This window comes from Onychostoma macrolepis, chromosome 09 (genome assembly GCF_012432095.1).
Source record: "Onychostoma macrolepis isolate SWU-2019 chromosome 09, ASM1243209v1, whole genome shotgun sequence".
Classification (NCBI taxonomy): Eukaryota; Metazoa; Chordata; class Actinopteri; order Cypriniformes; family Cyprinidae; genus Onychostoma; species Onychostoma macrolepis.
In genome coordinates this window covers 16681113-16703559 of record NC_081163.1, presented here as the reverse complement: position 1 = coordinate 16703559, position 22447 = coordinate 16681113, and the positions used below count along the sequence as shown (strand labels likewise).

Below are 22447 nucleotides of genomic sequence, written 5' to 3'. Positions count from 1 at the left end.
GCCCTGAGGCCCATCAATCTCTTTAATGCTTCCCTTCTCCCAGACACAGCCACAAACGCTGTGTATTAAAGATCTGGATCCATTTTGTGCATTTGTCAGTTTAAAAATGCTTAATTCACTGCGCTCTGAATTGATGTTTCTTCAACTGAAGGCACTTTTGTGTCCAGTGGGTCGATTTGTATTTAAACTGTGTGGTCACATTAAAACTTTGAACTTTGGTAGGTCATGGGAAAGTTTTTTTTTATATATATAGGTACACTAGTACCATTCATTCTTGGGGTCAGTAGTTCTTTTTAAATAAATAAATATTTTTGTTTAGCAAGGAGTCATCAGCAGTAACATTTATAATGCTACCATTATAGTCCAACTCAATTGACTTGCTAAAGCTAATCTCATAGTGTTTAGTATATATACAATATATACAGTAGTGCATATTATATTTTATATATATTTGTTGTTGTTTTACTCTTGTTCCAGACCAAGAATTCCATCATAAAATATGAATTATTATATATGTTTAATATATAATATAATATAATTTTTGATAAAACTTTAAAATTTTGACCAATATAAAAATGTGAAAATATTATTAGGGTGTATTAAGATGTAGATAATGCTAGCTATGAGATTAGCTTTCACAAGACAGAGGAGTCGGATAGTTTATTCCAAAAATGTTATGAATATAATCTCCATTATCATTTCCATTGTAGAATATTATTAAACATTAAATAATGCCATAGTGAAATACTCATGATACTTCAGAAAAAGTGAAGAGATGGTGAAAAGTGTGTATTAAGTGACTTTATTTTCTAAATCTCCACAGGGCCAGAATTGTCCATAATTGAAGAAACGCTCAAATTTTAATACTAAAATTCATGATTTTTAGATGGTACTCCATGGTACTTTTAAGAATACCATAGACCTGCTGATGAATATCCCAAAAATATATGTTTGTGCTTGTATTTGAAGCTATACAAAAATTTTGTAGTGTTTCAATGTGAATCAGATGATATGTTTCACTCACCATATTGCTTCTATTGTTTCACTGTGTGCCACTGCTTATAAATAGACTATATAAATCCAGCCCTCTGGAGAAGCATTCAAGCTAATGGATGAAGCTTTTACTGGCTGTAGTGTATTAAACCAACCCCAACTGAACCACAGGGACCTGTGATTTTATTTTGATCCCACCACAAGTGCGGTTAGCTAACTGCTGAACAGATACATATCATGATTAATAACTTATAAAGATAAATTACACAATAAAAAATAAAATAAGCTGTTAAAAGTGTCACTTTGGCTAATGAAAGGCTAGAAGCCCTGAAACAAAAGCTAATAGTAAATTTGAGTCTCTCCAGGGAGCTCGGTATCAAATGCTGATAATGCATCGGTCGCCGACCTCCTGTGCTTGATCCCAGTAGATCACTGAGGTACGACAGAGGCAAAGAGGAAATCTCTTCCTTAACTCGCTGCAGCCCTGAGCCCCAGAGATCCAGTGTGACGGGGCTTGACAGACTCAGCTGACGTCTGTTTAGCGCTCTGATCGCTGGAGGAGCTGAGAGGCATGTGCGGTAACACGGAGGATTAGCTCTCTCCATATGGCCCGGCCACGACAACCCCACGCAACATACTGTAATTACACAGCACAGCCAATATGCTTTGAAAGCCCTCTCATGGGAATGCTGAGGAATGCAGTATAATCCTGCACTGCGTTCCAGTAGAGATTACTGCCCGTGCTTTGGAATTGAGTTATGTATTTAGATATTTAGAAATTTTATGTATTTATTTATTTAATAAATAAAGAAATAAATATTAAAAACCCAGATAAACTAGCTTATATATTTAGATTTGTATTATATAGTTTTAGATAGGTATTTTGTATTATTATTATATTATTATCATTTTTAAATGTTTTATTTAGATTTTTTTCTTTATTATTTCATTAAAAATTAAAAATTAAAATTTATTTAGACTTTCATTTATTTTTAAACTATTTAAAATAAATATTAAAAACCTAGACAAACTAGCCTTATTAGATTTGTATTTATTTATTTATTTTAGATAGATATTAATAGATATTTATTTTAAATAATTATAACAAAAATAGTTAGTTTAACATGTATTTATTTATCTATTTATTTTAATTTTTAGATATTTTAAAATAAATAAATAAAAACTAAAAACCTAAACTGGTTTTATTTATTTTTGGATATTTATTTATTTAGACTTTAATTTGTTTTGTTTTTTTATTTAAGTTTTTATTGGAAAGAGATACAATTCACAACATCCATTTATGACATTTGTCACTTTTACAGCATTTCCAACTTATATTCCCTATTCGGGAGGGGGAAAAAAACTACTCAAAGTTCTTCATGACAAAAAACAGATCAACATATCTCTTTTAAAAATATATTACAATTACAGCAGAAACTATTTACAAAAGAAAGGGGGATGTAGGCACAATATTTATATATAAGCACAAAACATATGTTCTATAACAAAAAAACATTCGGTTCAATAGGAGTTATAAACTCAGTCCATTTGGTCCAAAAGTCAACAAACATATCTTTTTGATTATTTATACAAAATGTAATTTTCTCCATAATAAAAATACTTCTTACAATGTCAATCCAGTCTTGTATTTGTGGCGGATTAGGTTTATACCAGCATCTAGTAATAGCTTTTTTACTTGAAGCAAGAATAATTCTATACATATATTTGTTTTTCCTCTCCCAGGAAACCATTGACAAATTACCCATGTAAAGTATCTCAAAACTGAAATCAACTGAAATGTCCAAAATCTTTTCTAATACATTATGTATATCTTTCCAAAAACCTCTGATATTAGGACAGTCCCAAAATATGTGAAAATGGTTAGCATCCTGAGAGCCGCAAAGTCTCCAACAATTTGAGTTGCCTAGGAATTTATTTTTCTGTTTTGGAGTAAGGAAAAACCGAATAGTATTTCTCCAGCAAAATTCTCTCCAATAAGAAGAGCGAGAAGTAGCCCATTGTAGTTTACATATATTTTCCCAGTCCTCAGTTGAGATGGTAATACCACTTTCTTTCTCCCATCTCTCCTTAATGTACAGAGATGAATCTCCTTGTAAATCCATCAATGTTCTATATAGATTAGTAATAGTCTTCAACATTGGTTCAGCCTTGTAAGCTGAAGAGAATATTTTAACTAGAGCACTCTTATTTGGATCTCCATCAGTCCCTTTTTTAATTTTATGACAGAAATGTTGTCGGAGCTGAAGATATCTGAAGAAATCCTTGGAATCTAAATTGAATTTTTCTTTTAGAGAATTAAAATCTAATAATTGTCCTTTATCTATGATTGTACAGTAAGCAGTGATCCCCTTCTTAGCCCATAGCCTAAACCGCAAGTCTACAGTATTTGGTTTAAAATCAGACTTTAATTTTTTATTATTATTATTTTAAATAAATACATATTAAAAACTTAGATAAACTAGCTTTAATTATTTAGATTTGTATTTATTTACTTTTAGTAATTATTAATAGATATTAATAGATATTTATTTTAAATAAATATAACAAAAAACTAGGTAGTTTTACATGCATTTATTTTATTTTATTTTATTTAACTTTTATGTAATTTTAGATATTTTAAAATAAATAAATATAAAACTAAAACCCAGATAAACTATTTATTTTATTTAGCTTTTATTGGTTTTATTTTATTTGTTTATTTTTTATACTTTTTAAAATAAGTTTTATTTAGATGATTTAGTTTATTTTTATTTATTTGTTTGTTTTATTAAATATAAAAATAGATTTTATTTGTTTTGATTTATTTAGACTTTCATTTATTTTATTTTTTAATTATTTAAAAATAAATAAACATAAAATTAACAACTAGACAAATTTCTTAACCTTGCTAATTCACTAGCTGGTTTTTGGACATTCCTGCAGAGCATCGACTCTTTACTTTTTTTGGTCAAATTCTGATTGTGTCAAATTAGTTTTTTCTTCATAACATCACGATTTGGATTAAACTGACTTTCACTGTATCAAACTCAAGACAGAAGACGATGTTAGAGCTACAGTTACAACAGCCTAGCTCCGTTAACTTCATGAGTGGATGTTTCACATCAATTTATTCTCGTCTCTGAAGCTTTGCTTCGGTTCACAGGGTTACAAACGCAAAAACAAGGAAAACCCCCTCGAGAGGACAGGTGGGGGGACAGAGAGAGTGTATATCAGGGAGGTCCTTTTTAGTGAGGTCTGTGCTTGAGTGGTTCCCATGCCAACGGTGAACAGATCGGTGTTTGGAGCATGCTCAGTGCGGAGCTGGCGGCTGTAACAATAGCTGAGAGAGCTAAAGCAGCTCACATGCTGCTATCACATCAGAGTGGAATAGACCGCTGCGTGCGCACTGCTGATTCTGCTGACACGCTCTGCCTTCTCGTCCCCTACCTGACGTTTCTGCATGAGAAAGAGGTATGGAACTCTAGATGGAGATTGGGGAGGATTTTCACTTGTATATATAATCATTTTGCCACTTTATGCTTTAAAAAGCTCTTATTTTGTGCTTGTTGAATGGGAGGATTTGTGGAGAAATGAATGAACATATGTTTTCTGCCAGGATATAATTTAGATCAGTGGATACACTAGATTACATCTTTTTCTAATTAACGTTTAAAAAAAAAAAAAAGAAAAAGCAGTTTATTTATCATGTGTGAAATTTCTCATGGTTTTTGAGTGAAATCCCACCTGAGGAGGTTTCCAGTTTGGAATATGCAGAGCAGCCTCGCTGAACAGTACAAGGGAACACTGTGAATATCATTTGCATACTTCTGCACATGACATTGGACAGATCTGAAGCGGAGGATAGACCTCTAGAGGGAGGGAGAGAAGAGCTGAATACATTTCGACTCGCTGCGCTGTCACACGATCCTTCTGTTGTGTGGGGTTGTCATGCCTCACTGACCCCTTGACGTGTCGTCGTGACGAAGGGAGTAAGGGGTCAGGCTGTTTGGTTGTGACAACACCGGCATTCTAGTTTTTAGCCTGACCTGGTCCGCCGCCACGCACCTTTACAATACACAGGGCACCGGCTCACTGGAGATGTAGCCGTCTGCTCTAATGAAATGCTTCATTGATTTATTGTGTGTTGTTGTGGGGCCACAGAGCACTACAGAACTTGAGCCGGATGTTCAAGACGATCGCCTCAGTGTCTGGCTCACATGGGGTAAAAATGGGCCAGTTCGCTCCTCTGCAGAAAAAGCTCTCAATATTTCATCCAGTCAGACAGTGGAGAGATAGAAAGAGAGAGGGTATCTCAGCGGACAGGAAATTGGAAAATAAATTGATGTGACACCTGCAGGTTTGCATAGTATTCATCAGAAGATAACATCATCTCTATGGAACAGAAAGGTTGGGTGGGAAGTTTTTCCTGAGTTGGAGTGTAATTTAAAGAAATAAAATAAAACTCTGTCATCATTTACTCAGCCTCATGTTTTATGAAACACAAAATGAGTTATTTATTGCAGTGACCTTAGCTGTCTGATTACCATCCACTGTCACTGTATGGAAAAGAGCAGCTTGGACATTCTGCGACATTTCCCCTTTTTTGTATTTATGGAAGAAATAATGTCAAAATTTGTGCAAAAAAATGTAGGGGTACAACAGCTTGGCTGCATCTAGGCACTTCTTTTCAATAAGTAATTACTTCGCAACTGTTCAGAAATTATGTTCTGTATAGTATGAGTGTGCGTTGTATAAAATGTAATCCAGAAGTCCTACAGTTGTAATGTTGGCACCAGCGTCAGTTGCTTCACTTCACTGCCAATCATAACTCCTCTCCCATGGCCTCATGGGATTGTAAAGTGTCCATCAGATGGAGGTCAGTACCCTTAAAGGGGGATCTTTATATCTTATTTACCCCTGAAGGTCCATATTAGTACTTTAAGGGTACATAGGCTAATATTACTCTAAGGTACTAATAAGGTACAAAAGTTGCCCCTTCAAGGATACTGCCTCAGTGACAAGCTGTTGGCCCTAAAGTTACAATTTTACCTTTTTTTTTTTTTCTGACAGTGCAGATGAAGAATAAGCATGCGTAAATGATGACAGAAGGTTTATTTTTGAGTGAACTATCCAATAAAAATGAATCTGTTTAAATCATTGTCTTGTCCTTCTAGGACATCATTAGCCTCAGACTATCTGTACCTAAATAGTTTGAGGCAAGGTTCACATTTATGTCACTGCGGAATGCTAAGCATCGGTCTGGTATGTGAGCTGCCAGAATATGGTTTTGTTATCAGCAGGAGGAGACAGTTATGTTGCAAAGTATGTGGGGCATTGGCATTGAACTGCCATTGTTCATGCGTGATGAATGTTTGGAATAATTATACCGAACGACACCGGAGAACGGCAGTAAATTATGGGTTGACAAATCTGATGAATCTGATGATATTTTCATTCATAACTCATTAATGTCATCATTAAATTTTTTTGTAATCCATGTTGGGTTTTCTAAATGGAGGCTTTTGTTGAAAGCTGTTGTATCCTGTTGCTGGAATTGTGGGCTGCGGTCTCATTCGAATGGTTCCACTTTGAAATGGAGATGATTGTGCCCAGTGTGCATCTTACCCAGTTGGATCGGACATTTTCCTGTGAAAGGTGCACCAGCATACAGTAAGCGGAGATGACAGCTGATCAATTGCCGCCCCCCTCGTGTTCCTAATTCCTTATCCCCCTTTCTCCCCCCGTCTGTCCTATACTGCTCTCACTTCATCACCCCCCGATGAAAGCCCATTACCGGCCAAGTGGTTCTGACGGAGACTGGGGCACCTTCACGTAGAGATCCGCTGCTTTGATCCCTTCTTCATTCACAAAGAACAACAAAGGAGCTGATGTGTGTGTGTGTGGGAGGGACCCTTAGGACAGGGTTGTGTGGGTCTTATGATGTTCTCCCAATGGATGGTTATTAGGGTTCGTATGGAGCTGTTGAAATATGACAGCCACAGGCAGCTCCTGAGGACATCCAGCAGTCTTGCTCTACTGAAGGAGAAGCATGATGCTGTTCATCTCTATCATCTATTTAATGCCACAGCCCATAATGTAGTATAGATTGCTGTAGTGACTGTGTAATGCATGGTTATGCTGTTGAGAGCAGAGGTTGCGTTACGAATATAATCATCTGTCACTTTGTAAATTATTCGTCATTTAGAAATATATTTTTTTTAAACTACAGATCTATATGACTAAAATCTTGGTTGACCTACATTACTATTGAAAAGTTTAGTAAGATTAGCTAGGCTGTTACAATATTTTGAATTGTTAGAAATATTTATATTTCAGCATATTAGAATAATTTCTGAAGGATCATGTGACACTGAAGACTGAAGTAAAAGTATAAAAAATAAAATAAAAAAAACTTACTGACACCAAAATCTTTGAAAGGTAGTATACAAATGTAAATTTGGAGAAAGTTTTGTTTATAATTTAGATATGAAAAATTATCATTGAAAATCAAAAATTAACTTTATTTGACCTCATTGTAGTATACAATATTTGGTAACACTTTAGTACAGGGATCAATTCTCAATATTAGTGCTTATTAGCATGCCTATTATTAACATATTGGCTGTTTATTAAGTCAAGTCAAGTCAAGTCACCTTTATTTATAAAGCGCTTTTAACAATACAGATTGTGTCAAAGCACTTAACAGTATCAAATTGGAGGATAGAGTGTCAGTAATGTATAATGATAAGATTAAACGCTAAATTTTCTGTTAAAGGCATTTCATTATTGAATACAGAGATTGTCTAGCTCAGTTTAGTTTAAATATTATCTGTGCAATCAAATCGACGATAATTGCTAGAAATGAAGTGTCCCCAACTGAGCAAGCCAGAGGCGACAGCGGCAAGGAACCAAAACTCCTTATCCCCCTGTCTGTCCTATACTGCTCTCACCTCATCACCCCCCGATGAAAGCCCATTACCGGCCAAGTGGTTCTGACGGAGACTGGGGCACCTTCACGTAGAGATCCGCTGCTTTGATCCCTATCAGTACTTATAAAGCACATATTTTGCTTGAGCTTTTTCTACATCCCTAATCCTACCCAATACCTAAACTTAACAACTACCTTACTAACTATTAATAAGCAACAAATTAGGAGTTTATTGAGGCAAAAGTCTAAGTAGTTAATGGTTTGTTAATAGCAAGAATTGAACCTTAAAATAAAGTGTGACCAAATATTTGAATGCAGTTTAAAGCTCTTTTAGTGTTGCAAGTGTTGTGTTCTTGGCTTTTTATTTCTATTTTTTTCTCAAGGTAAAATTAATAGGGTACAATTTGTTTTTCCCCTAAAGCTATGGTCTGAGCTAGTTGTGAAGTCCAGGACAGCGTAGTGCAGACAGCGGTGAGGGAGAAATGAGAGCTATCAGTGATTCCATGATATTATCATTTTCTGTTTAGCCCATATCTCTGTCTCTCTCTGCCACAGGGCCATCTGCTTCTTACAGCAATCCTGCCTTATTACAAGTGCTGTTGCCTATCAGCGGAGCTCCTGGGATGTTCTCTGTCTCTCCACCTCTCTCTCTTGTTTGCTCTCCTCCATCTACCGCTCATCTCTCATCGCTTGTGTCTCCTGCTCTCCACACCTAAGCCTTTTATCAGGCTTTCTGCTCTCACCTATCAATCACTCTTTCCTGTCCTGTCCTGTCCTGTCCTATCCCATCCCTCATTGTCCTTGGCACTGTTATCTCTGGTTATCTTCACAGTATTTCACACTGGATCCATAGCACTCTCTCTTTCTCTCTGGAGGTTGATAAGTGTGAAGTCGGCAGGTTCGTAGGTTGTTTTTGTTATTGTTACTGTTGCCAGAGCTTCTGGTGTCATTATCCAATGAAAACACAAACAGAGTCGCACTTAGGAGTAATGAAGAGGAAGAGCCCTTGGCTGACTACATGACAACCAATTAGTCTATCTGCTTTTAAAAACCATCTCTACAAGTTTACTATGAAGCCTGTACCATGGTGCAGTGATGGCATCTGATGATTACTGTGAGACTTTGGTATGGGTAATTGACATGAAATGATTTTGGACATTTTACAGTGTAACAAGCTTTACTTAAACAAATGTGTGAAATAGCATTTCGCTAGTTCTTTTGTAATTACCATGCATGCCAATTTTATGATCTCATATAAATCCATTGTTCAGGCTGCAAGCAAGACTATTTAAAATTATCTAGTGACATCTAAAGATCATATTATATATATATATATATATATATATAAATAATTGTAAATGAATACTTTTATTCATTTTATTCATAAAAATGATTAAAAGTAAAGACATTTATAATCTTATGAAGTTTTTTGAATAAATGCAGTTCTTTTAAACTTCTCATTCATCAACAAATACTAAGATGTATCCGTTTCCTCAAAAATATTAAGAAGCACAGCTGTTTTCAACATAGATGATAATTTTAAAAAAATGTTTCTTGAGCATCAGATCAGCATATTAGAAAGATTTCTGAAGGAAAGACACTGAAGACTGGAGTAATGACTGCTGAAAATTCAGCTTTGAAACCACATGATTAAATTACATTTTAAAATATATTTGAATAGAAAAAAGTTATTTTAAATGGTAATAATATTTCACAATATTACTGTTTTTACTGTATTTTTATTCAGATAAAAGACTTCAAACAAAAAAATTCTGATTTTAAAACTGTTGAGCAGTAGTGTATATGCGTTCACTTAAAACAATTGTACACATTTTAACATAATTTTGATGCTGAGGACACATTTGATGTCAACTTTACACCTTTTGGATCAGTTATACTAATTGATAACCATATTCATGCTTTATGTTAGTTAAATGATACTAGGGGCTGGCTCGATACCACTTTTTCAGAACCGATACCGATCCAATACCAAACATTCTTAGTATCTGCCGATACCGATATCAATCCGATACCAGCTCATCACTCTTTTGTGTTTTACACACAGTCTACTAAATATAAACAACTTTACTGTGAAGAAAAACAACAAATGAATGAATATGTAATTATAATCTATGACAAAAATACTTTTATAAACTAGGTTAGTGGATAATTCAGTAGCAAAAGTTCATGAGTGCACAATAATTTAAAAAAATGTAAAATTAGTGAAAAAAAAAACATTTATTGGGGAACAAAGAAAAGTGAATGAGTGTAGGACTAAATCTGTCAAAAAAATGATATATTGCTCTTTGTACTGTTGTAAAATACATTCATGGAAAACAAGTAATATATTTATATATAAGTAAAATTAAAAGACATTTCTTTTAAACGTACTGCACAGTAATGAGGCAGCACCATATGACAGATGAGACGAACAAGAAAGGCTATTAATAATCTTTCATTGCGCAAAAATATTATAATACGAAACGCTCAAATACAGAGCGGCATAAAGCACGTATGCGCATCCCGTGCGCAGAATGATGCGTTTGAAGCAACACGGAGTCACAGTGCGCAGGCACAGCGCTCCGGAGTCCGCATACAGAAGTTCAAAGCACAAAGGAAGGAAAGAAATATTATTGCGTAGTGTATTAAATCTGTATGACAGTTTATTGAGCCTTTTCTTTTAACCGTTTAAATTTCAGTTACTGTGCTCGTGAAGAACCGTTCATAGTGCTCTCTACAACAGTGTTGTGATCTAACAGACACCCGGTAGAAAGTAACACAATTTAGAAACATCACGAAACTCTAGCAAGATAAAATCCTTTTATGCAAAACCATTGAACTTTATTTACAGTTATACTGTTGAATGCTTGAATCTGATTGGCTGATGAACGTTCTAAGGTGTGCGATTATTTTCAGGGAAACGCACGGCGAACGTAGTTCCAGGCAGCTCTTGACCGCATTATATGACCATATCACTTCACCAAATGATTTAAGACACATACCACCTCGGGTGTGCATTATTTTTCTAATAATCCGACAGCCCGTCGTCAATTATTCCTTACATCAAGTATAATAGGAACAGTGGAGAGAGTTTTATCGACACGCAGTTTGAACGCTGAATGGAGGATAACAGACAGGAGAGAAGTGTTTACGTCAACTTGACTTAAATATTCATCTGTACCTCACATTAAACTATGGAACGGCTTCAGAACACTTGAAATATAGTGCACGAAAACTTTGTTGTGCTTTATAATGGTTTTTGTGGCTTTCGTGGGTCTTAACAATAACACAATAGTAGCTACGCAGAATATTGGATTTGGATCGGCCTCGACTGACCGATACCCTCGATCCGGCAGAAAATGCCAGTATCTGAGCGATACTGATACTCAATATCGGATCAGCGCACCCTTAAATGATACTACATCCAGAATTCATTGTAGTAACTTTTGTTACTGAAATAAAAACCACAAGTACCACAAGTTTTATTCATCAAAAGAGTTTATGTATCACTCTGTGATATACAGTCAGCCTGCTTTTGAGAAGGAGATTGGCATTTTTCCAATGCTCATCCAGTTTGCATGATTTCTCAGCAATAGATAATTGTTTCTCCCTGACTGACACACACTGTTTCTAAAGGCAGTACTGACTACTGTTGACAGTTTATCCGTAACTACCGGCTTTATCTTTCAGAGCAGTGGTATCATGTTCATGTGACTTATCTATATCAGGAAGAGGGGAAAAAAATCCTTGTGAGGAGCTGCAGAACATTGATTCATCAGTCTGAAAGGCAATTATCATCTTGCTTCATTTCCCTCTGCTTCTCAAGGCAAAAATCAACTAACGACAGGGTTACATCACACAGAGCTTCAATGCATATAGATTTCATGGAAAAAGATTCTTATCCTCGTCTATGTCTCATTATGAATTATGTAAGCAGTGGCCTTATCTTATTAGAATGGGGATATTTATATGACAAACATATACAGTTTGCCCTCATATTCAGCATTTGAAGCTTAAGAAGAAAATTTACTGATGAATTGGGTTACAGTGGCACTTCAATTAACATTATTTCTATCATACTCCAATTTACAGGATGAAATCATGCACTAATGATATTACATGTGGCAGCTTGGTCATTAATTAAACACATTCACCAACAAGACGACCGGCAGACATTGATCCATTGCCATATTGACGTGTTTCTTGGAAATGCAAGCTCTGTAAATTGCCTTTGTGTTGTTGCTGGCTAGAATGGCATGATCTGTGCTAGTTATTTGAGACAACAACTATATAATGATTTACAAGCAAGATCATGACATCTGTGTGCACCAATTAGTGATAGCAATGACTTCTGTACAGCTTTGTAATATGTACCAATTATTAGCATGTCAAGCCTGTAATCATTATTACCAAAGAGCACCTCATTTAAGAATAGTATGTAGACTAATGTGTTTATGGAAAAACTTGTGCGCTAACAATGCTTCTCTCACCTAATCTACCTAATGCATTATTTATGAGCTCAGTTAACACTGCACAAGCATAAAATATTCACTAAACAATCTTGAGCTACAGGAAAAGACACACCCTATAGTATATCTGTCAAGGTTTTTTTTTAATCTGCATGATGTACGGTATTCACTTTGGACACCCTGCATACGTGCGATTACTGAATGTAACAAACTATTGCTTTTTATTTAGCGCAGAAATGGTAGACAGTATATTTTGTTTGAATGCAATGAAGTCATGGCAGAGTTAATTGAGGTATGCTGGTACTTGAGTCTTCACCTCTCCTGAGCCTCACTCTAACATGTTTTGATGCCGTCTCTTCTTACTTTGAAGAGCCGTAACCCAGCTCTGTCTCGGCTGCTCTTGTCTGATTGAGTGTGGTGCTCCGCTGACAGGTAATAGAGAAGCTCTTCAGTTCTGCATCTGATTATACAGCACTCGCTTCTACTGTAACTACCTCACCTCCATGACTACTTCACCCGCCTCAGAAACAGATGATAGAACAAAGCTATTAAGCATTATTCAGGCATTAGAGTGACCAGAAAAGTGTTTGGGTTCAAAAGACACTTAAGTGTATTAATGCCATTCTGCTAGCTAACTAAATTGACAAAGAATAGTATTCAAACATCCTGCGTTCAAAAATAAAAATTTGAGAATTTTTTTTAATTATATAAAATTTAAATAGTATTCAAACATTCTGTGTTCAAAAATGTATGTATAATGTGTGTGTTACTCAACTCAACCCAACCCTAACCCATACCACGATTTTTTTTTTTTACCATAATGAGATTTAAAATTACAGTATAAATGAATATATTTTTTATTCTTTTAGTCTTTTTATTATTGCTTGGACAAAATGATGCACATTTCTTTTTGAAATTAAAATATGTAGAATAATATAACTATAGAAATTTTGAAAAAAAAAAAATCAAATAAATAAATAATACAAATAAAATAAATATATTTATATAAACAAACTAAGGCTTTGCCTGTGCTCTTTCATTTAAAATTAGAAGCAACCACTGTATTTCAATCACGATCCAAGCATGCAGCATGAGCAGTTTTTAATCTAAATTAAATTGTATATTTTCAAAATTTACAGCAAAACCAGAATGAGAAATGCAATATCACTCTCTGACAGCAGGTGGCGCTTACGGAACAGCAGTGATACAGCATTTCCTTGGTTGCCACTGTAAACAAAGCAGTGCTGCTACATTAATATACATTATGCAGAGGCAAGATTAAAAGAAAATACCATCTAGACTTTACTAAAGACAGTCAGTTCCCCTCAGAGATACATTCAACTCACACCCCCGACTGTATCGCTATTCAACCGATTTGAATCATTTGAATTTGTATCGATCGTTACATCCCTATAAATCATATATTACAAGTTCATTCACATTTAGGATTTACAACATAAATCCTAATACGGATAATGTGCCCGTAAATATAGCCTTTAGTCCACTTACTGCAAGATATTGGAGATAAGCAGCCAATGATCAATAGCTAGTGGACCTTCCTGAGCTTTCCCGCATATCGGCTTTCCACAGGATCAGATAGATTAGGCAAAATCGCCAACAGGTGCTAATCCAAGCACATCCTACCCACATTCACTCTGTAAACCATCTCCATTTCAACTAAAGCTTACTGTATATTCTTTTCAAACATGCGGATTTCAGCCAGTGTACTTATATGACCCCCTCTTTCACTGAAATAGCTTCTGGAAGCAGCTTGAAAATCCTTTTCGTGGAAGCACAAATCCAGTGGTTAGAAATAGGTTGATATCTGCCATTGTGACCTCAGATGAAATAGATCAATTTCAACAACCAATCGTGAAGTCAGTCTTCTGCAGCATAATCATACTGGGAAAATCTCCATCTGCGCTCCATGTCTTTCCACCTCCCTAGAAAAACCCCTGCTGTGCTATCACACAAACCTGCAGATACAATCAATATGTGGCCTTTTAGTCTTTGATTCCCTATGGAGCCGGCTTCATAGATCTATGTGCAGCCTTACTACAGCAGCAGCTTGATGGAAAAGAATAAAAATTCCACATTTGCAGGTGTAGGAAGCGTAAGCAGCACCTGCAGAGAATAGATGTGGATACAGTTCTTTTGTTTTTTCTTTATGGTTGTAGACTCAAGGGATTGAACTGGTGGAGTTGCCAAAATGAGGTGATAATGAGGTATTGTCACTTCTTTATATAAAGGTGTTTAGTGTGTATTTGTGTGTTGGCTATCATCTATCTATTAGTGAGTTTATTCAGAGAAGAATTTGAACGATTCATTAAAAGAACCGCTCATAAGTGTCATTTAGTCGTAAATCATACTAAAGTGACTGCATGGAATGTTTGTGCATGCATATCGCAAGTACAACTCTAAAGCTGGCTCTTCTTATTTGGCTGTCCTGCTGTAATCCTCAAGGTTTTGTTACTCTGAGACGTGTTAGTGAGCAGCTGGACCATGCTGACAAACATGCGTCAAACACCAAGAGCTCTTGCGATTAGTACGATGGAGTAGAAGAGCAACTGAATGTGTTTATTGACTGAAGCCTGACTCCTTCCTGGTGGAGGTCGAGCTGTGTCTCCCTCAGTAATGAGAAAACATTGAAACTGCATTCACCGACATGCCACTATCACAACTTAAACTATTTCCAGAACGTCTCTGGCTGATATTGAGGTGAGAGGAGATAAAATTGTAAAGTCAACTCCACAACATGCCTTGAATTTCAGAGTCTTGAATCACAGGAGGTCGAAGTACATGCAATTTGGAATATTTTGAAAATGAATGTGTAAGGGAAATCCCAATGATGACTGTTTTATTCAGTGTTTGACTTCTTAACAAAATTTCCTCAGTCAAAGCGAATGCATTTTCTCAGAGAAAACAGGAACACAAAATCCTTAGAAATACTGCAGGATCCTTTGTTCGTCCCATAAATTGATTTGTATTATTTTTGGATGTCTGTATTGATGTTTTTTCTCTTCTTTTGTAGCTGCCTGTGCTTGAGGTCTCAGCAGTCTGGCGTTGTGGATGGTTTGTCTACCTCTAATCCAAACCAAAAGAGATTCAGTTGGCTCAGAGCCTGTGAATGAGAGCCTAAAGCAAGCCGAGTAAAGGTGCACACACAGAGTTGATTAAAATGGGGTAAGTTTTTGACTATAACACAACAAAAGACTAACATATTGCAATTCTAAAGGGTTTCTCTAACACAAGTATAGCCGTATAGTACAGATATATAAAGTACATAATGTAAAATCAATCAGGGAACCTGATTAGTTTGTCGTGAATCATCAAGTTTGACTTTCAATCTCTAGTATTTTGGCTTGGTATGAAGCTCTTGTCTCAGTGAGGGACTGTCTGCTCTCGCTTTCTTGTGTCCGTAATAATTCTGCTCAAATAGGAAACAGAGCATCTGCCTGTCTGTCACACACAGAGAGGACATAGTGGGCCTGGCGTGAGCTGATCCTGTGCCACATGCTCATTAAACAAGCTCCTTATGCTAATTGACTGTTTATTCACACGTCAGCAGTTTTCAAGCGCAAGCGAAAGAAAACACTGACAGCGCTATTGAGACAGTGAGTCTAGTCGCCCACGAAGATAAATCCTCCCGAGCACTCCACTGTACAATTCACAGAAAAACAAAAAGGGGGCTTTCGATCTTCTTATCTCCTAAATGGAGCGTTGAAATTAGCCTGATAATACCAGAGGGGTTTCAATAGCTCCATTTTAATTAAATTGGGCCAAACGTTAATTGAACACCTGAACATGCTGGGCTTCCCCCACCCTAAAATCGCTGGTTTCCCGCCTTTTTCAATCTAATCGCAATGCCATTGTTGTTCTCTGACAGGCAATGTGAAGAAGATGAATATTCATCTAGATGGATTTGTCCTGACTCTGCTGCCCGGAATTATTGTGACATGTTCTTTTGTAACTCCTGGCTTGACCCTGATTTCTATTTAAGATTATGGGTGGATATTAATATGGCCCAAAGCAAGGCAATTTGTACTAATTAATGAAAGAGAAGCGCTCTCCTTGCTAATCCACAGTTCTGATCTGATTAGTGGAATAAGAGCCCCGGGCGAATGTTGTGGCTCTCTTCATTACTGTCCCTTCTGATTTTCCTCCCTCTCGGTTTAATGTTTTTAATTCCAGACATAACTCCCCCCCACCATTTGATTTGTAAAAAAGAACGAGCCATTTTTAGAATATGAATTTGATTATACAAGTCATAGGAACTACGCATGATGAGCATTGTAATTACTGTAGTGGTTATTGAACTGTGTTACTTAGCTTTAGCTTAGTTTTGTCTTTGAAAGAATCGTTTGATGTGATTTAGATTATTATGCAACTAGTTCAACAGCAAGAGGAATATTGGTAGCTTTGTACAGTTTTTAAATATGTGAGAAATGTAGGGTGAATTTCATTTTTTCACCACTTTTATAGGGATAGAGAGCGCTATTTGTAGGGTTGTTGCAAACACAAGTAAGTAACAGAATTCCTTACATACAAGCCATTAGCAAATGTTATGCACAGTTGATGTTTCGAGGAAGTAATTTTGCATTTTTGGAAACATATACAGTAATCCTCGGTTCATCCTCATGATTAATTTTGAAACCTGAAGTAATTTTAGATTTTATCTGGTATTTTAAAATCCCCAATTGCTTACACATACCCAAGGATTATCAGTGGAATATATTTCTTACATATTTTGGTTATTTATTTATTTATATTTTTTAGCCAAACCATGAAGAAACAGTATGCCAGTTTAAAAATATTATATTTTCCACAGGAGTCAAATCCAACAAGAAAGACTCATTTATGCTGTGTGAGAAAAGTTGTTAAATAACATCTTTCAAAATGCTAAATTATATTTTTTAAATGTGATTGTACTAAAGCCAAAAGAAATTAAAAGCAAAAAGTATATACTTTATAGTACTGATGTGTCTTTTTCTAATTAGAATATTGGGTCACACTTTATTTTTAGGTCCAATTCTCGCTATCAACCATTAACTAGTAACCATTCTTCGCTATTAACCATTAACTATGACTTTTGCCTTAATAATCTCCTCATTTGCTGCTTACTAATAGGATTAGGAATGTAGAATGTGGTCATGCAGAATAAATGCTTTATAAGTACTAAAAAACAGCCAATATGTTAATAATAGGCATGCTAATAAGCTAAATAGTTAATAGTGAGAATTGGTCCCTATACTAAAGTGTTACCAAATATTGTTAGAATTTATTACCCTGATAAAAATTATTATTTAGTTTGATTATTTGTATGGTGTTTTTGCAATAGTTTGAGCAAAGGTGATACTTAAACAGCGGGTGTTGGTGAATTACTGATGTTTAGATCTAGAGCAATTTCAAGCATATAAAATGATGTCAATGTCTTGTCTGTGCATTTCTGCAGGGCTGTGATCCCGATGCTCCTTTCTGGAATATGGCAGCTATTTCTGTGGCCATGCCGGATGTGAAAGCCACACAATGTGAGTACTCCCCAGCAGGATCTCCTGCAGGCTGCAGCATGGACTTGTCCATGGACCTGTCCGTCCTCAGCTCCCCGCTGTCTGCTTTCCCTCATCATGGTGTGCCCCCCTTCCCTGCCCAGGATGTAGCTCCAGGCCACTGCAACAACAACAATGGCCTGCTCAGCAACCTGGGGGTCTACTGCTCCACCAGCAGTATGCATCCCCTTAAACAGCCTGATGGCCAGTCTAGCTACGGGGCGGTGCGCTTTCCACAGGCCTGCGCGAACACCGGCGGCACCCGGCTTTACCGCAGCCTGGAAAACCTGCACTGGGCTGCCGTATCTGATCCTAATGCATATCCTTACAGGAGCGTGGACAGTGAGTTTATACTTCACTGCACTTCAAGCAGCCACTGGTACGACGGACCTCCTCAGGGACCGCAGGTTTACGGCTTAATGCCTTCCCATGACGGCATGGCGATCTATGGCCGCCGAGGAGTGGTGAGGAAGGATATACCGCTCTTCCCACAATGGCTTTTACCTGCGGTTGAGGACTGGGGAATGAATGGAAATGCTCGGAAGGGTCTTCGAGACAAGCTGCGGCTCCAGAGCACACGTGTGACGGAGCCCCACAAGCCCATGCGTCCTCAACCTGTGCTTGGTAAGGCACCTTCTCCGCTGTATCTGTGCGATCAGGACGTAACGGTTTGCCCACCATTGCACAGGAATGGACAGCAAGAGTTGAGTGCCCGTCGCATCACCAGTCCTGAGGAGATCAAACAGGAAGCACTCCGACGACTGCAGCTCCGAAGGCAACGAAGCACCCCTAACCTGGCACTGAACTCTAGACAGGAGTCTAGTACCATGAGTAAAGCTCATACGGCAGATCCCATCTGCACTAACTCTGCCCAGTCGACCCCTGAGAGGAAAAGACCCCCAATGGGCCGCCTACACATACCTACATTTGAGGAGTTTAAGAGAATGAGACAAAAGGAGGGCATTAAAAACCACGGGTCCTCTGAAATGGAAAGTAAAGACAAGCATAGAGAGGAAAGAATACAGACAGAGGAAACGCAAAGTGCTGAAAGGACTGACATTGACGTCAATACGGCTCAGGATTCGAACCACAACGGAGCGGAGATGTCTGAGCCCAGTTCCACCGCAGAGGTCCCAGGAGGACCCATCTGCACAGGCCCAGTGGCTCGCTCTCCATTACACCCTCAAGCTGCTACAGGAAGAAGCAAGGAGACAAAGGGCCCAGCAGGCCCTGGGGCCACAGATGTAGATGTTCTCCCCTTCCCGCCCCGCAGGGAGAGTGGCGATGGCCCATCCAGCTGCTGCCCAGCAATCCTTCTGGACGGAACAGACCTTTCCAGCTACGGAGCCAAAATCTACAAAATGAGGGATGGCTTCCTGGGATCTGCCCTGGACCTTATTAAAAAAAGGTGAGTTGATGAAGGTGCTGTTCTGTTTGGTAGTGTTAGCCTTGTGAATTCACATACAGTAGTACTTAAAGTTGGTATGGAAGTAGTGACAGATCATTTCTTCTGTACTGTGACGTACATTCTGGAATAATCAGAAAAAAAACAATGTTGTCTTGGTTCTGTCCATCGGTTGTTGGTTGGATTGAGGCAGATCTGAATGCAAGCATGCAGACGATGGTAAGAAAGGGACAGGATTTAAGTGGACTGAACGATTGGAGAAGTCCTGAATATGTCACCAGAAAGAAGTCTGTCATGTCACTGAAAATCAAGTTTTAAATGGTATAAGTGGTTTAAGGCACCACAATATTATAAGGAACAAAATAAAGAATGGAAATTAATATGCTAAAGATTTAACATTGTGGTGTTCGTAAATTATTTGTGTTTTTAAAGATTAACTGAGCGTGAGTGGATAATGGCAAAGGGAATTTAAATAGAGGAATATATTAAACATCAGTCAGTATATATCCAATATTGACCATTACCAATTAATTATTTTTTTAAATCTCTATTAGCCAATATTTTGATACCACGTTGTTATTGTGCATCCCAATCATTCAGAGGTTAAATAGGAAAAATGGACATGGAATGGTTGTTTGCTTGTTTACTGTGAAAATGAATCCCATAGCAGCTCCAGCAGTGTTTGCATCAGTATTTGTGTTATTGATTTATTCTTGAATCTCTGCACAGCTTGTATACAGAGAAAAAGAGTGAATATATCATTATTGATGTGATTCTTAATGTCTTCATTTATGCCAAGTACACAGTAGCAGATGTGATATTTGCATATAGTGGCATATTCTATGGTGATTAGCAGGTTTAGCTATATTAAGAATGGAAAGGCTATTAAATATCCTGTCCTAATCATCTTTGTCTTGTTTTCCAGTACAAAATTACAACCGAAAAAAAAAAATCAGTTTTCCTAAAAAGCAAAATTGCAAAAGCATTTTTTGTAGTAGTTTTAAGTTAAAGTTCATTGCATTTTTGTTAAAGCTGTAAGTAAATGTATTTTGTTTTATTGATACACGTTATTACTGGAAAACAAAGATTAAGAACCAGATTTTTGCAGTAGCAACAATCAAAGGTAAAGAATTGGATACTATAGCAACAAACCTCATGAATTCCCCATTGATTCACTTAGGCAGTAACTGTATTATATGGATTCTTTTGTGGTTGTGTTGTGTTGTGGCAGTTGTCTGGTTCACACCTGTCCACCAAGAGCACGTTTTGCACACAGAATCTCACACAAGCGTAAAATATGCGAACCTGACAGAAATTTGATTAACATAACAGTACATAACTCTGGCCCTGACAGTCTTCTCAAATTTAGCATGGATGCATAAATCTGTATAGATTTTCCTTCAGCTGCTTTTGCTCCAGACATCGTACAGAGCTTAATTGCTGGTGCGTCAGAAGCTTTTCGACATTACAGAGCCTTTCTCTAATGTTATGTTCCTCCAGGGCAGGAGTTCAATCCAGGCTGTGAACCGTCTAAATATAACATCCAATATCCCAGCTGTCCCATAGTGCCTCAAGTGAGGGTATTCATTTACTGCAGAGCAGCCTGAGGCTTCCAGGTCTTTTTTATTAGACTTTTATGTAGTTATTTTCATTTATTGTCTGCTTGATAGAAGTCAGAAAGCAATGCTCATATTTAAGCTTACAGTCACTTTATCTTTTTGCCTAGAATGGATGAGCACATTTCAAGGGAGCTTATTGTCCTGATGATTTTTTTTAAAATCAGTGTTAATATCTTTTTTTTCTTTTTTTTTTGATGAGTTGAGTCAGTATAGGTGGAGAAGACCTCCAAATAAATAATAGAAAATCACCCTAAAAGTGCTATTATAAAAACCTGTACAATGGAATATGAGTTTTTATACACCTTTATATATCTTAATAAATTTAAAATCCAATTAATGGCCACACACATGACTGCTGAAATGACACGTAATATATCTGCAGTGCTTTAATGACAATTTCATTCACGTGTGTGAAAGACATTGGTTGTATTGCCACTTTCAGAGTGTTATATTAATTACTGTCAGTTCACGGCTACAGGTTTGTGAATGAACTCTTCCACATTTTTTTTTAGAATTAAAACTGATATTTCACGCGCACCAACTATTAACATCTGCGGTTTGTGATTCTCCTTTTCCTAGTGAGATGTCAAGGCTTCTTTGTCTTTGTGTTTTCTTTTGAATGCTTCAGAGCTCATGGCTGTGCTGTCAGCACTATTCTCAGATGGCGTCTATGCAAATTTATGACAGTGATGAGCGCAGCATTATCAGATTCTGAGGTACTGAAGCATCAAAGGAGATGGAAATGATGTGGAAGAGGCAATTAAGAGCTTATAACAAATCACTCAAAACACCTGTTTTTTAATCCTAAGGGATGTCTGTTTACGAACGATGGCTGGGGCAAACAGCTGATTAGTATATTTAAATGTCTGTTTATTCAACAATCAATGCACAGCCATCAGCATTCATTCACAAATGTATTAATAATTTTAAAATAATGTCTTTGATTCGGTACACTGCAAAAAACTTGTCCTTTTCACTATTTTTTTCTTGTTTTCCAGTAAAAATATCTAAATATCTTTAAAATAAGATATAGCGTCGGCACCAATAGCCTTGTCGTTAGTGCATGACATACAGCGCAACTGCGCTTGCAGCGACCCGAGTTCGAATCCCATCTCGTGGTCCTTTGCCGATCCTCCCCTCTCTCTGCACCCAGTGCTTTCCTGTCAACTCTATACTATCCTGTCCAAATAAAGGCATAAAAAGCACATAAATAAATCTTTAAAATAAGATACAGTACCATTTAAATGTTTGAGATTAGTAATGTTGTTTTAAAAAAGTATTTTATGCTCCCCAAGGCTGCATTTATTTGATCAAAAATATAATAAAAATAGTCAAATTTAGAAAGAAAGAAAAAAGATTTACCAAAACTTTTTTTTGCAATTTTAATATATTTTAAAAGTAATTTATTACTGTGATGCCAAAGTTGAATTTTCAGCAGTCATTACTCCAGTCATATGATCATTCAGATCATTCTAATACGCTGATTT

The 22447-nt window shown here is 36.8% G+C and overlaps 1 protein-coding gene across 6 annotated transcripts in view; it reads left to right on the top strand.

Moving 5' to 3' along the window:
* si:dkey-91i10.2 (uncharacterized protein LOC555224 homolog) overlaps positions 1-22447 on the top strand; it is a 45184-nt gene that overhangs the window by 11302 nt on the left and 11435 nt on the right. For 3 of the 6 annotated variants that reach the window (XM_058786897.1, XM_058786898.1, XM_058786900.1), the window contains 2 exons: positions 15422-15573; positions 17843-19344. In XM_058786897.1, the coding sequence (XP_058642880.1) occupies positions 17873-19344 (1472 nt within the window). In that variant the 5' untranslated portion in view covers positions 15422-15573; positions 17843-17872. Of the gene's footprint in view, positions 1-4368; positions 4465-10524; positions 10559-15095; positions 15109-15421; positions 15574-17842; positions 19345-22447 lie in introns of those variants that run through there. The other 3 variants (XM_058786899.1, XM_058786902.1, XM_058786901.1) reach the window with 3 other exon arrangements.